At 40.0% G+C, this 15,646-nt stretch overlaps 1 protein-coding gene across 2 annotated transcripts in view; it reads right to left on the reverse strand.

Moving 5' to 3' along the window:
• Positions 1-2,851: 2,851 nt before the first annotated feature.
• The window catches only part of MKX (mohawk homeobox), a 48,823-nt gene continuing 36,028 nt past the window's right edge, over positions 2,852-15,646 (reverse strand). For both annotated transcript variants that reach the window (XM_021543034.3, XM_021543035.2), the window contains 2 exons: positions 5,567-5,600; positions 2,852-5,454 (listed from right to left, as the gene is read on the reverse strand). In XM_021543034.3, the coding sequence (XP_021398709.1) occupies positions 5,268-5,454; positions 5,567-5,600 (221 nt within the window). In that variant the 3' untranslated portion in view covers positions 2,852-5,267. The remainder of the gene's footprint in view (positions 5,455-5,566; positions 5,601-15,646) is intronic.

The following is a 15,646-nucleotide window of genomic DNA, read 5'->3' on the forward strand; positions in this document are numbered from 1 at the left end:
GACTATTATAGGATGAAGATGTTCACCTTACAAAGAGGGAGGGACATGGACACGGCAGAGGTGTTTAATGCATTCTTTGCCTTTATCTTCAACACAGACAATGGACCAAGGGGGTCTCAGTGCCCTGAACTGGAGTACCCTGATTGTGAGAATGATTAGTTTCCATTCAACCCCAAACCTGTACAGGATTTTTCTCCCCAGCTGGATCCCTACAAATCTATGGGATTTGATGGGAATCATTCAAGAATCCTCAAAGAGCTGGCTGGTGTCATTGCAAAACCTGTCTTGATGGTTTTTGAGCAGTCCTGGGAATCTGGAGAAGTCCCAGCTGATTGGAAGCTGGCAAGCGTTGTCCCAATTTTCGAGAAGAGCAAGAAAGAGGACCCCAGAAACTATAGGCCTGTCAGTCTCACTTTAGTACCTGATAAAGTTATGGAGGTTATTCTGGGAGGTATTGAAAAATACCTGAAAGAAAACACAGTCATGTGGTCACAGTGTGAAGTCTGACAGAGTTCAAGAAGTGTTTGGACAATGCTTTTGGCCACAGAGTGTGTTTCTTGAGAATGGTTCTGTGCAGGGATGGGATCTGGACTCGATCCTTGTGGGTCCCTTCCAATTTAGCTTATTCCATGATTCTGTGATTCTGTGAAAGTCAAATATGATAGAATCAGCTGCACCCTTCCCTTTGCCACACAGCAACAGGACATCTGAGGCAATTCCAGAGCAGTGGCAAGATTTGCTCTTCTGTTTTTCTCTCCTTTCAGTACTGGGATCATGGCTCTGCCAAGTCTAATCCAAGGTCCTCAGCATTCTTCCAAATGCAGAAATTATGCATAAGACTGGTATAGCCCTGGTGGGGCTCAGTTTACAGAATTTTCTGCAGCTTTGGAAAGGTGGATGACTAAACACTCATCTTCAACCCCATACAGGGGACTCACCAGCAGACAAAGCCATCTCCAGCCCCTAGAAGCCATGTGAGGAATATGGCCCGGGACTTCCACAAGACTGAAAGATACAGAGGCACAATAGAACCTGAAAGCCTCTGGAAAGATTCCTGAAGGAGGATCCAAGCTTGGTGGCTGGTCCCACTACTTGGCAGTGCCTTAATAGGTAGGGTGAATTGTGCCCCACTGGCATGCTCCCTGACTGGCCCTAAGGGATTCCTCATGCCAGTGATTCCTCATTCACCACTCACTGTGGTGAATCAGGGAGAGAAGGCAGTTCCCTGGCATTTCAGAGCACCCCCTAAGGCATCCACCAAAGCCTTTCCCTGGTGCAGGGCCCCTTTTGACTAATGCAGAACAATTCCTAAACTGTCTCCTATTGCTGGGAATAACACACATGGTAAAAAGAAGGACTTTCTGAGCATTAAAAGTACAACAAAGTCCAAAATCTCATTATTATTTTTATAACCAAAGCTGCTTCCTGTAATAGCAGCTCACACTTGGTGTTGTTGATCTCCACTAATGGATAATTTAGGTAGATAAAAAACAATTCATCAAAGCCAGGGAATCTAATGAAAATCTGAGTAAAGAAATAATGAAGAAAAGGGTTAAAGCCTGCATAGTGTTTCCCATAGCCAAAGCTGAATCCGTTCTTCCTTTCACAGTACAGACATGTTATCAGCCTCCTCCCCCATATTCTCCTTCTAGCTCATAGTACAGTGGCTACTTAATGCACTTGTGCGTGGGTATCCAAGTCCAGCTGCTGTCCTGTGTCAAACTCCAAGTTCAAACATAAGCCACCAAGTTATCAAACGTCCTCAAAATAGTCTATGTGTTTTCCTGGGACTTGCTCTCAGTCTCCCTGGTGGAATGCCTCACCTGGCATAAGTATCTATGCATTAGGTCACCAGTGGAGGATATGAGGTACAAAGTGAGAACTACAGCTCAGTGACTGCAGCAGTTGTGCGGTGCTAGGAGAGCAGTCTGCAATCCTGAGCCCAATATATATTCTAACTACTGAACTAAAAATTTGAGCTCCCCTTACTCAGTGGTTTATAAGAGTTTGGACTGCTCAGCTTGGCAAATGATGTGACAGAGTAGGTGGGAGCAGATTAAGTTGGTGTCTTCATGTCAGACTCAGGTACAAAGTAGGTGCCAAGTAGCTCAGCATCATCAAGATGTGGGTGTTTTTACACATTCCTGACAGCAAAAGTCAGGCTGCACATACTCCCTCAGGAACTCATGTATCAGCTGAATATTCAGATCTCCACTGACATGTTGGGTGGCCAGAGGTATTGCAGTACATGTTTATCACAGATCAAAAGGACATTAAACCTGAAAGTGCTGACTGCCCACCAAATCTGAGCTATCACTCCTCCCATGCAAGTGGAACAGCTTTGCCGAGGCACAGAAGTTAAGAGATCACTTGCACTGGGCTCTCTGCTATGAGCTCTGAGCTTCTGCATGGGCTGACTTCATCTCCTTCTCACCAAGGTTCCACAGCCAAACATCCACACAGGGCAATGTAGGCAAATGTAGCCTGTGCTCCCAAAAACCCTAAACGACCAAAGTTTTTCCCAACTGATAGACCTTCTCCAGGGACTCAGGTCAGTGAGTAGCTATGGCTTCCCCCTGCACTCCTCCAGTGTGGAGGATTTATCAGCATCATGCCATGTTGTCATTAGTAGTCATCTCAAACCTTGCTGCAGTCATTTACATCGGATACGAGATAAACTACTTCACACAACTACGTACCACAAGGTGTATTGATCAGAATAACTTTTCTGTTTTGTCCTTGCCTATCACAGGCCTGTGTCCCAATACAGGGAAACCCTGACTATTACAGGAAACCAGAAATGCAAATGCCTAAGGACAGATAAATGAATATTTAATTCAAACCAGCAAGATGTTGTTTGCAGTTATTTATTTTACTAAAATGGTTACATATGTTGAAACAAAGAAGAGCAATAGTAATAATGTTTGTTTTTCCAATATCATAAATAATTACTGAGTTTTCATTAGCTGTTGGCTCAGCACTGATCATGACTTTTGTTATTTAAAAAAGACACACACATAATTCGTCAGAATTTGTGTTTTCAGAAAACTCTAAAGCAGCAGTAGAAAAAAAAATAAATTAAAGGAAACAGTAACAAGAAATTAGGCCAAGTACTTCTTAAATTTAAAACCCACTTGATGTGTTTTACAGATTATTCTTGTGCTTTGATCATTGGAAAAGAGAACCATTAACAAGTTGTTTATACAATGGCTTGCCTTCTCCAGTTTTACTTCAGAGGAGTCCCCAAAAGTACCCTTTCTACATGACAAATTTTGTTGTTTATACAGACAAAAACACTGAATATTTCTAACAGAAGAGTTTGTCAAAACCAGAAATTTATTGTCACAAAATATTTAATACCAGAATAACTTATAATAGTATGAACAAAAGTGAAGTATTAACTCTCTGCTATTAGTTATAAACTCACATTATTATGCCAAAATTCAGTAAAGTATTAAAAATTAATGTCATGGAATCTTAGACATATAATTATGCAAGTCAGTAAAACATACTTCAACTGTTCATACAGTCACAACATACATTTCTTGCTTGGCACTTTAAGTCAATGCAAATCAGCAATTTAGAAAACAAAGTAAAAATATATATGTACAAAATATTTTCATATCAAATAATTTTCATTGTACACTAAATAAAACCAACAACGTTATGTTACATCAAGAAGTTTCCTAAGAAGTCACACCAAGGCTGATATTTGCAATGTGTCTTGACTATTTTAGTGCAACTGAAACAGCCTCTATTTGCAAGTTAGTTACATCATTAGCATGGTCCTGCTTCCATTGATGCGGGTGTTCTGCCATTAAACTCAGCAGGAGCAGAACCAAAGTCTTGTCTTGTTCATTGATGGCTCACCAGAAAGAGAAGCAAGGAAAGGGGTAAGTAGGAAAAAACCTGACAGGATACCCACAGGAAAAAATCCAAATCCTAGCAACAATCAGCTCTTTTCCAGTTTTCTGTAATGGATTCTGTATAAATTGGTTTTGGCTTTGCCACTGTTTATTCAAGCACTGTAAACCTCATTAGACTATTGTTATATGACTTAAGAATAACTTGTACACCTCCAGATAAAATTTAAAAATAAACCCAGTTTTATGATAGTTATTACACTCAATAGCAGACAATTTTAGAGACATGACATTTAATACATGGTTTAGTATCTTCTTAAAACCCTCCTGCCTTAAATGCTGAGATTTTTCAATGTTTCAGTTCCTTTTGTGATTCTTGTTAGGACTTTGATAGTTTATATTCTAGGCTTTTTTTACTGAAATGTGGAATGTCAATCAACTGTCCTTATTTATGCAGTACATACAAAATAAAAATGTTTAAACCACATTAAAGTAATAAGTTCCACCATGGAAACATTTCTGAATGGCAATATAGTTTTAGTTTTGTACAAGAAGAAACCAATTTTACTTCTATCAAAACTTCAGTAAGTCACTAGTAAAGCTTTAAAATTATAGAAATTCAACTTGAATTTACAACTAGTCTGACTAAAACCTTCTCAACTAGAAATCTTTAATGAGCAACACAGCATATGTATAAGTTCAAAATAATCTGAACAATTAACTTATTTCCTAAATTTGTGTGTTCTAGAGTATTGCACTTCTCAAAGGAATGATTTTGGTATTTTAATATACTGCATATACAGGTAAGAAACATGCATAACAACCTTATAGTCACTTTGACAAAATGTACTGTACAATTTTTATAACACTGGTGATTAAAAAAAAAAGAGTGAGAATGATGTAACAATTTCATTAAGACTCATCCATTTGTACAAGTCGAATAAGCACAACTCTCCAGGGCCTTCAGCAGTATTGTGTTTAGCCCTCGGCTGCTTAAGCCCACTTGGAATAATATACAAAGTTTAAGCATTATGGCATTGTCATTTTGAGGCATAACACTGTTGTACTATGCCCACGTTATAGCTTATTTTTTCAAAGCAAGGCACTTACTGTAATAGCAATGCAAACATCTTATGCGCACTTTGATTAACATAAAATAAGTTAATGTTTTGATAAAAACAGGGTTTTATAATTTACATGCCTTTTATAGAAGCAGTTGAACATTTCATTTAATACAATGAAAACATCTGAGTCAGAAGGGACCTTAATTTTTTTTAACTGACCATTCTGTAAAAGGGGACCTATTTTCCACATTTTCCTCCTCTCTGTGAATTGGATTTTGCTGAAAACAAATCCTGTGAGGAAAATGTCTGTTTGATGTGAAAAAGAAAGAGGACCCATCCCTTAAAACTGCTGAACTAATGGCACTTTAACAGTCTTTACTTCTGATATATGTGATGATTTCTGAATGATGCAGCTGGTAGTTCCCTGCAGTTTATCCTTCCCCTGGGCAAGGTTCGTTAGGGCCATAGCTGCGTTGATCTCCTTCCAGTACGTCTCATCTTTGCTGGGTCCCTTTCTGTTAGCTGCACTAGATTCAAGCAATAATAAATATTTACACACACATCTTACATAGCTACACAGTATCAGGAAAACTGTAATAGCAACAATAGTTTTGGAAAACTGTGAAGTCCCTTACTCACCTTTCACACTTATTTGGTCCATTCTCCAGATTTTCTGAAAACAGGAAAAGAAAAGTCTATTTTATTTTAATAGTTTCAAAAACAAGCCTGTTCAGGGAATAGGCATATTGAAAAATAACCCAAGATTTATTCCAAAATTGATACCAGATCTAAAATAAAATCGGATCTAAAATAAAATCTTTACTTTGACACACATAAAGGACCAGCTTCATGCAGGCATCTTCTTGGAGAAAGCTACATTGAAAGTGTAGCTGTTCCTGAAGGTCCACCTACATTTTGCAGGATAATAGGGGCGTTCTTCAAAACATATTTATGTTTTGAATACCAAGGACATAAGGAACTGCAAAACCTAAAAATAAAAATCAGCTTAATCGCCTTTCAGTGAATGCCTTCTTGTATGCACTAAAAATAGGACTCTGACCCATGCACACATGATGTGTGTGGGTTTCAATGCGCCCCTCGCCCAGGCAGTGCCTCAGTCACAGAGGCAGCTGAGAGGGACACAAGTAACAAGCACACCTGGTTAACAGCCCTCAGAGATGAAATTGCATCACAGGCAGAAACTACACTTCCTCATCAAGAGTCATATTTGTTCATTCACTAAGTCCTCCCATCTCAGAGAAGCCAGAAATATTTACCAGGCAGAAATGTATAAGCTTTATTCAGTGGGTTTGCTATCCTGACACAGAAATACATTATAGAGGAGCAAGAAGCTGGTGCCCAACTGCAATTCCTATGGAACACAAGTCAAGCCAAAGAAACAGCAATGCAATGAGTACTAATAACTACAAGACCCAAAAAGCCTCTAAACACAACATAAATCTCAAAATCTTTGTGAGGCCAGATTCCCAAATAAAGTCAACCGTACTGCTAGATTTCCATCAGATTATTAATTAAAAGTTGATCTTGTCTTCAAACAGAGCTCCCAGTGGAATAACCCTTGGTAGCCCTTCCCTTAGGAGCAACCTTGCCCACCAAAGCCAGCAGCCCATTGTCTCCTACAGCCAATAATTCAGCTCAGCTGCACTGCCCAGTACTTGGAGGTGACTGCTGGAGACCACAGTCCCACTAAAGAACCACAGAGAGACCAGCTGCAGTTTCAGAGATCAGCTGTTTGTCTGTTTGATCTAGCAGGCCTCCATCCTTTTGAAAAACAGCTTTATAAATAAATGTTCCCAGGTGACCAAGATTTAAGTGTTGTTCAAAAAGAGCACAGCTTAAATCAGTATCTCTTAAGATCTCCTAGAACAATGCTTGAATGAAATTCAAGAAGGGGAAGACCAGCCTATGCAGAGGACAAGGAACCAAAGAAAAAAGAAACATTTGATCCATAAAGAGGTACTGGATGACAGAAAAGTCTCCTTCTTCACACTGTACTTGGCTATGAACAATTCTTCAGCCCTGCTTAATTTTTTTTTTTTTAATTAGAGACAATTTTAAGGATGTTTAGGACTGAATAGATCAGTAGGTATAGAAATGGAAAGGGCAAGTAATAGAGAAAATCATTGCCAGAGCAAACCTGGATATAAATACACCTCTCTCAAGCATCTGTCAGTTTCTTTTGCTGTTGGAAAATATTCCCTATGAACAAAAAAATTGCTTGTACAAACTTCTGAGGGAAGTAGGTGTGAATGGTGACATACATTCCAATTCCAGCATTTATTTGAAGGAGTATTTGCAAGTATTTTTTACTGGTGTTTAGCTAGCTCTCAAAGAAAGTATCCTGCCCATGGTATATAAAAGCAGTAGCAAAACTAAAAAATAAAATCCAGGAGGAAAGAGTTGCCCATTCTTTAATTTTGCTGAAGATTTTTCCTGAATCACACTTAGTTTCTTATTCTGTTAATATTTTATGGTTTTTTCAAACAAATAATTTATGTCAAAGAAATCCAAAACTAGGTTAAAATAAAACCATCACCTATAATTTGCAAAGCTCTAGCTAATAACTGCTCTCAAGCATGTTAGTACAATGAAGTCTGAAAATCCATAATTTTAAAGAACAGTCCCTCTTTTTCTTGCCAAAAATCCTTTTCTGCTATACCATATACCAAACCTCTGACAGCATATACCAGTTTGCACTGCCACAGCATCCAAGCAGCTGCCTTGTGTCTGAACAACCTTTAGCAAAGGAAATAGGTATTACCTTTTTGGTTTGGTTGTTTTTTGGTTTTTTTTTAGTTTGTTTATTTGTTTGTTTTTGTTGGGGATAACCTCAGTAAGAGAGACAAAGATCTTTCCTTAAGCTCTCCTTGACATCTTGCCAGTCAAAACAACTTGATGTGACTCAAAGCAAAAGTGGGGTTCACTTCACATGCCACAAAACTGCCATCTAAATCATATCTCTTTGTATCTTTATTTGTCAGGACTCCATTCATAAAGAACAGATATGTCCTCCAAGAAGTGGATTCAGCCATTCTATTTAACGCTGCAGCCCAATGTCCCTGAGTGCTGCTGCAAAGCCAAATCCCAAAGTTCTGTTCTGTGGCCCCTTCCTCACACTTCTGTCCCTTGGACAGCATTATCATCCATGTGGATATGCTGAGAGCTGGATGGGGGGAGGACCATATCTCTCCTTTGGCTATTCAGTATATCAATGATTCATATCTATTTTTATATAGAGACATTAGACACTGCTAGTATAACTACAGCCTTAATGGCTTAGCTCACCCTGGAAGAAATGCAGGCTGGTCATGTCTGGGTCATCACTCACCAGAGAAAGAACAGAGATGACAAAATGTTATCAAGTGTATAAAAAACTTCAAAATTGTGAGTCTTACTCAATATTTTGCTTTTTCTTCATCTTTTGTTATCTATCTGCTCTGCCTCTAACTACTAATTAAAGATTTTGATAATCAAAGCTTTTACTATTTAATGTTCCTGCACAAGAATTGGAAAGTATATTTCAATTGTCAAAGCAGTATTTTGGTGAGATTGAAAATAATCAAAGAACTGCATTCTCAAAACAGAAAGTGTTTATTTGCTTGACCATCACACAACAAATCCTTGTTTAGGCAATTAGGAAATGGCACTGGAGCTGGGTAACCTTTCTGGAAATGGTGATGAAAGGAATGGAAAAATGATGGAGCATTCTGAATTTCATCAAGTAGCCTCAGCTGAGGACTCAGCCCAGAGCAAGTGCTGATGGGCACTCCACTCGTGACCCTCTCTGTACTACATGAGAAGCAGCACTTTACAAACCTTGAGGTACCAAAGTTGCACCAGAGCTGTTCTCTCCAAGCTCTGTGGTTACCTTTAATCTCATACACCTTTGTTGACAGCACCTCTGGTCTGTTCCTGAAGAGGGTGGCTCTCTCAATAGTCAGATCAAGGCAAATTGTCACACAAATTTAAACCTCTGCAGACTGGTCAAGTTTAGATCAGTGTGTCAAGTGCATCCTGGCAAATCCAGCACTGATGAATTATTGTATTCCACACCATTCCCAAGACTCATTTGACAGGTTAAAAATTATGTTTACCCTTCTACACAGACATAAATACTTTTTAACAGCATACAACTGGCTAGCACAAATAGTTTTCCTTAGCAAGCAACAGTAGCGCTCAATAGCATATTTAGTATTTAAAACCAGAAGAAGCTGCTGCTGAAGGTGTTTTGTAGCGCCTCAAAAAAGATTATGCTTCTTGTCAAAGGATGGTGGTAGGCTTTCAACATATATTGAGATTCTGTACTAAATATATTTCATACTAAACATCAGAAATACCTTTTTGCTACAGGTTTGGAAATAACTTAAAACAGTGGTCATTTCCTCTATAGCGAGAAAGTTTTAAACACTGTGAAAATAGAAACTTAATAATTTAAAATTAGGGGTTGTCATTTATACCTCACTTTCTGGTGCTTCATTCTGCTCCCAGTTGTAAGCATCCAGAGAATCACTTTTGCCTGGCCAAGAATGTCTCATTCTGTACTCAACATCCACCCAAAGAAACCAGCAAGGCGGGATATTTGTTCCCTCTTGTTTATAATAGGAAGTCACTATAAATCACCTACCAATGGAATTCTGTATACCTTTCCATTAGTATGAGTTTTCAGTATACAGTTTACTGTAGGGCATAGTGCCAAGAGTGTAGACACCAGACAATACCAGCTTTGTGATCCAGCATGGTATTTTTCAGGACTCACATCATTATTAATAATATACATGGCATCTTTTTTTTCACCATGAAATTTCTTCATAAATATCAACTTGCTAATCCTGACAACTCTCTTGCAAGGTAGCCTGCTGTCCCATTATAGCAGAGATGTAAATGAGACTCAGAAGTCCAAAGTCAAAATAATGCCAAGGCAATATTTTGACTATTTCAAAAGCATTTAAGAACAGAATTTTCCAGGATTTCTCTTGTATTTAAAATATTTTCCTTTTTTCTTCTGCTATCAGAAAGGACCAGCGTTCCTGCAGGCAAACCAAGCTTAAACTGCACAATGCATCACATACCTCCAATTTACTATGCACAAAGCCTCTCTAGTGACACAGAGCTTGCAGCACATTCAAATATTTCAGAACAACTCAGACCCCTTACTGTTCGCTGCATCTAGACTAATAATTTTTTTATATATTTGGAAGACTGCAGGGGTGTTCTAAATAACGTTAATTAGAGTTACATTTTATCATTTGGATTTGAGGCTTCTAAACCAAGCACTGCATGTGTGCAGTGATGAAATACACCCTAAGGACCTGCTGGGAACAGCGAAGGCAAGACTGACCCCTTCCGTAGCAGCGAGCAGCCTCCCATCGCTCCCCCGCTCACTGCGGGATCCGGCTCAAGCTGAGCCACAACAACTGGCTCAAACCCTGCTTTGTGTTATCAGGTAACACTGACACAGCAAAGATGGCTTGAAACCAACGGGGGAATGTGTGAATGAGGGAATGAGACAGAGAGGGAAGGGTACAGAACATTATGTAGTGGGGAAAAAATGGACGTAGAAGTCAAGGCACAGTAGGTCAGTCTCACATGACCGTCGTATTTTTTGAAGCTACTTAAACATGTACAGATTCTTGATGAATTACACATCTTCTATTCTAGTTTAAAATAGAGGGGGGGAAAAAAAGAACTGCTGGCCTCAAATGGTGAACACTATAAAACATTTGTTGGTTCAATAAAAGGTCCTGTATAACTTATCTTCATTTTAAAATTGGCAACATTATTCAGTTGTTTCTCTCACTGCCTCTCCTGAACTTTCTTCTGTTGGTTTTGGAGACTCTGGCTTAACATGTGTTGACCAGCATTTTCAAAACAAGCAAAAAGAGGAAAAAGAAGGAGAAACAGGAAATAAACTGGGGCAGTTGAAAGAAAAATGAAAATTACATGTGTGAGTAAATGAGTGGGGAGATGAAATATTTCTGTAGGTCACATACTCACACACACCTTCACTCCAGTATCTTCCAAACCACAATTTCAGGGCTCATAAGACTTTCAGATCTCTGTTTCCCCAAGAACAAAGGTTAATTTTAGTTATTACTCCTGTGCTCTTCTGCACTGACACAGCTCCTTTACCCCTAAAGGACCCCAAAGTAAACCATGAACCACACAACACAACTAGTATTCATCCACATCTGGGGAGGCAACGTGGCTTAGCCCAGGCTGCTCAGTAATGCAAGGGAGGGGAAACTGTAACCCAAAGCAGCATGCCAGGGCTCTTATAAAAAATGTCATTTAATCTTGGTGCAAAAAGCATCTTTCAAAAAACAAGAAAACCTCAGCTTCTCTAGCTTGAATTTGAGGAAGAAGGATCTGGCCATCCCATATTTACACTTGCAGTGTCCCATTTTGAGCCTAATGTAAACAGACAAATGAGCTTGTAAACATGGATAACTGCTCAGCCAGCGCCCCCACTACCACAGGTTTTCCACACACAGACAGGACTCATCCCACCCAGCACTGAAACTCCTAAAACCCTTTTCCTTTTGCACCATCCTCCCAGTTTCCTCAGGGACAGCAGACCTATTAAGGATGAATTATGAAGAAGTGCAGACAGGAAAGCTCATGCTGGAAGAGACTCCAAACCGCAGAGTCTCCTACAGAAATATTCCCCAAACATGCCCCGGTGGCTGATCTCCTGCAGACCCCAGGCCACCTCCACATGGGACCCCTTCAGTGCTGTCCCTTGTGAGTCCACTTCTACCCCAGAGCAGGTCCTGGGCTAGGAAGGTCTGTGTGAAACCCCTGGCTGGGGCTGGCAGCGCTCATGCAGCAGAACCTTTTGGTGGAGGAATGAAAGTCCCTGCTGGAGTTTCAGGTGACCTGTGGCTGCACACACAGCGTGGCATTGTGACCTGGGAGAGTACAGGATACCAACCACAGCTGGTCCAATCTCAGGGGTGTACTGGATTTCTACTGACAAAGATTTATTGCCATGTCCTTTAGTTGCATGGGAGGAGGAAAGCTGTCAGAAACTTGCAGGAATGAGCTCTGGGCCCAGGCTCTAGAGAAAGCTCCTTTTCAGCAAAGCTTTTTTAAACTGCTGTTCTCTTTCTTCCAGGAGGAGGTTACAGAGCAGCTTGTAATGAAGTCACTCCCACAACTCTGTTACCTCACTCCTTTGGCTTCACAGGGACACCAAGTATAACAACTCACCTGTCATCAGCTGTTATGTCCTTTCAGATGAACAAACTGCATAATGAAAATTTATGTTCACAGTGTCCACTAGAGTGAATATTTTTCCCTGTTCACCCAGTGGGTTTTTTCCCAGGAACAGCTATGGCCCTGGTCTGACATCTTCTATTAAGATCCATATGGTAGGTCTTGCCAGTGTTACAAACATCCCTTTTCCATCATACCCTAGACCAAACTTTTTCTGCAAAAATATCAATTGCAATTTGTTTCTTGCATCAAACTTCACATATAAGCTTTAACTGTGAAGAACTGCTAACACTCAAGTTTTTTGCTGAATATCTGAGCATCCAAAGACGTTTTTACATTGTGCAGCCTAGAGCCTGCTGCAGTGGGAGTAGGCATCTAATTACATTTTAATACATGTGATTTTTATAAAATGAGTGTGCATGCCCACAGAGACTGCAATAAGTGTATTTTATAAATCATAAAAGAGAACTAAGTTTGCAAGTCTATATTAATATTTGCATTAATAAGTGCACTGAAAGTCCCACATAATAGTAGGCTTGGTGCAAATGGTCTTAGAATCTTGAACTATCCATATGAATGTAAGAATTTATGAGTTAGCAAAATAGATAATAAACTGGTGTAAATCACTTAATTGTTCGGGCTGTCACAGCTGACTCTAAATTTCCACTGACCAGTGACAATGTGCTCTCCTTGGTGAGATTCAGGGCACAGTGTGAGCCTTGTTTTCTCAGCCAGACCTTAGCAGAGCCTATAATGGGAGCTGGGGCTGTGAGTGTTGAGGTGAGCTGCTAACAAACTGATGGTTATAGGATTTTATTTTCTTTACAAGTTCGCTGCAAAGCTGACTGAAATAATTTTTTTTCTCACTGAGTTGCCATGTTCCTCATTGAGTCGTGCAATGTTGTCAGATTCCTTGGTGATAGTCTCCCACATGCATTTCAGAATGCATAAAGGAACATCTGACCTAAGATTCTTCTGTGTGTGTGTGTGTGTGTGTTATTTGGGACGGGATTTACAACACGTGCTGTGCTGACTCATCAGATGAAGTGGTTTGCCCTTCTGTTGCAAAGCATTAGGGGTTAACATTGAAAACCACATTAGAAAGGAGCTAAGGGGGAGGGTGAAATAAAGAAAAGAGGAAAAAGGAGAAGAAGAAGAGAAAAAAGAAATAAAGGAAAGACTATAGGAGATGTTACAGAAAAAGAAAATGACAAAATGGCAAATGAAGATTCACCAGGAAAAATACAAGTAATGAATATAAAGAGAGAAAACATACCACTATGTCAACTTTCTTTATTTTTAATAAAAAAATATCCTGCTCCCACCCAGGAAAGCTGCTGTTGTGCAGGCAGGCACGTTCAGTCTTTCACTCTGGATCTAAAGATTTTAATTGGGAGCTCTTAAAACGAAAATAAGGCTTTAAAAATAAAAAGCTAAAGTCAAATGCAGCCAGGGTAAGCACTATTACACTCCAGCACGATTGTTTTTCATTAAAAAAGCAGGGTGAAAGGGAGGGTTTCAAAGCCATATTTCAACCCTAGGCTGACACGACAGCAGTAAAATCTGATTTTGTTATGCTAGTTGGCTGTGGGTTTGGGAGCAGACCCTATATATGTGGTGTAATGTTATGATATGAATGCATGCACACAGGATATTTTCAGAAGCTTCCTGTAGAATTTAGAGAAACGTGCCACCCATTCCTGCAGCCCTGCTCACAGGAGCCAGCTCCTCTCCTGCTCCTGGGAGCCAGGCATATGCTGTACAGAGACAATTTAAATTACAAGGTGCTGCATTTTCAGGCAAGTGGAGGAAATTCTTAGTGAATGTCAGAACTGATTTCCATGGTGTGTTTAGCCAGAAGCATGGAGTAAAGCATGGGTAAGTCTATCTGAGAGACAAAATTCAGTTTCTTTTACTTACCTGTAAGATAAAGAACTGACAAATAAGGTCTCTTTAAACACAGCTTGTTCCACCCACTGCATGGGGTACTGAAATGTGCACAATACTTACCACAGAATCATAGAATATCCTGAGCCAGACCCACAAGGATCATTGAAGACCAGCTCCTGACCCTACACAGGACCCCAAGAATTACACTATGAGCCTGAGAGTATTGTCCAAAATGCTTCTGGAAATTCAGTAGGCTCGGTGCTGTGACTGCTTCCCTGGAGAGCCTGTTCCAGTGCCCAGCCATCATCTGGGTGAAGAACCTTTTCCTAATATCCACATAAACTACTGCTGACACATGTGCATATACTAAACCCCAGACACCTAAGTAGTGTCCCAAATTTACTGTGCTCTGAGATCATAAACATACAAATTCAAGGAGCTTGTAAGAAAAGTGCATCAGCAGGGCTCCAGCAATCAAAGAGCTATAAAAATGACTGTAAGCTACAAAAGAGCCTCGTGGTAACCCAGACAACTGTTGCACAACAGATTCTGCAAATCCAAGGATTACACGTGAAATTTAAGAGTGTTTATATCTCCAAGGAGATACAGATATTTTCAAATATATACCTACCTGTATCTGCTTCTACATTATGTTTGCATAAAAATGGAAATGGCTAAGCATTCTGCCTTCACACTAAGTATACTATGAGATACAGCAATGCAATCACAAAAGGTATTTTCTGTGGTCACCACTTCCTGAAGGCACATGACAGAGTTGTGCCAGGGCTAAATCTGAAGCACCTGGTGACACCTGTCCCTGCACAACTACAGCAGTTCCAAGGCTGTTGCAGTAAGAGAATACAAGAAGAGAGAAGACAGGTGGACTTAACACATTAAATACATCATGTTAGTGACTGACAGTCTCTCTGCTCATGCTACGGGTTTGTGTGGGGCTCAGTAAGTCATTCTAAGTGACCTTTTCACAGGTGCTACAGTACATTCCCTGGACTCTAGATTCTGACTTAAGAACCTGGGCTTCCAACTTCAGCACTCACAGGTGCAAGTGAGGTTAACAAAAGTGTTGCTTTGCATGCATAAAAATCCATGAAATCATGAGCATCCTCAAGGTCTTACGCTGCTAAAATTACTTTAAATTGTAATTGTTTGATGCCTTACTTATCCATTTGTGAAATCCAACAGATGTCTTATGAAAACACCTTTATTAAACTTAGAAAAGGGCCAGATAGAATGTATCAAGTGGCACTGAGCAGCACATCATAAAACCATCCTGTCCTCAGAGGGGCTCAGCTGCATTCATGCTATGGCTTTGGTGGTACAGAACCAGCAGTGAGCAGCCAATGAGGATATAAGATAGGTTTTGAGGCATCTTTCAAACTAGGCCAGGTCATACATGTCAGAAAAGTATCTCTTTCCTCATCTAGCTCGAAATGTGATGGGAACCCCTATATTCAGCATCCTGAGGAACAACAGCGACATATACACAGAAAGCTGAAGTCACACACCTCCCTGACCATATACAGAATAATCAGCAGAAAGAAAGTGCTGGGTGAGCTGCAGGAGAAGGAGCTGCCT

The sequence above is a fragment of the Lonchura striata genome, chromosome 1 (assembly GCF_046129695.1).
Source record: "Lonchura striata isolate bLonStr1 chromosome 1, bLonStr1.mat, whole genome shotgun sequence".
Classification (NCBI taxonomy): Eukaryota; Metazoa; Chordata; class Aves; order Passeriformes; family Estrildidae; genus Lonchura; species Lonchura striata.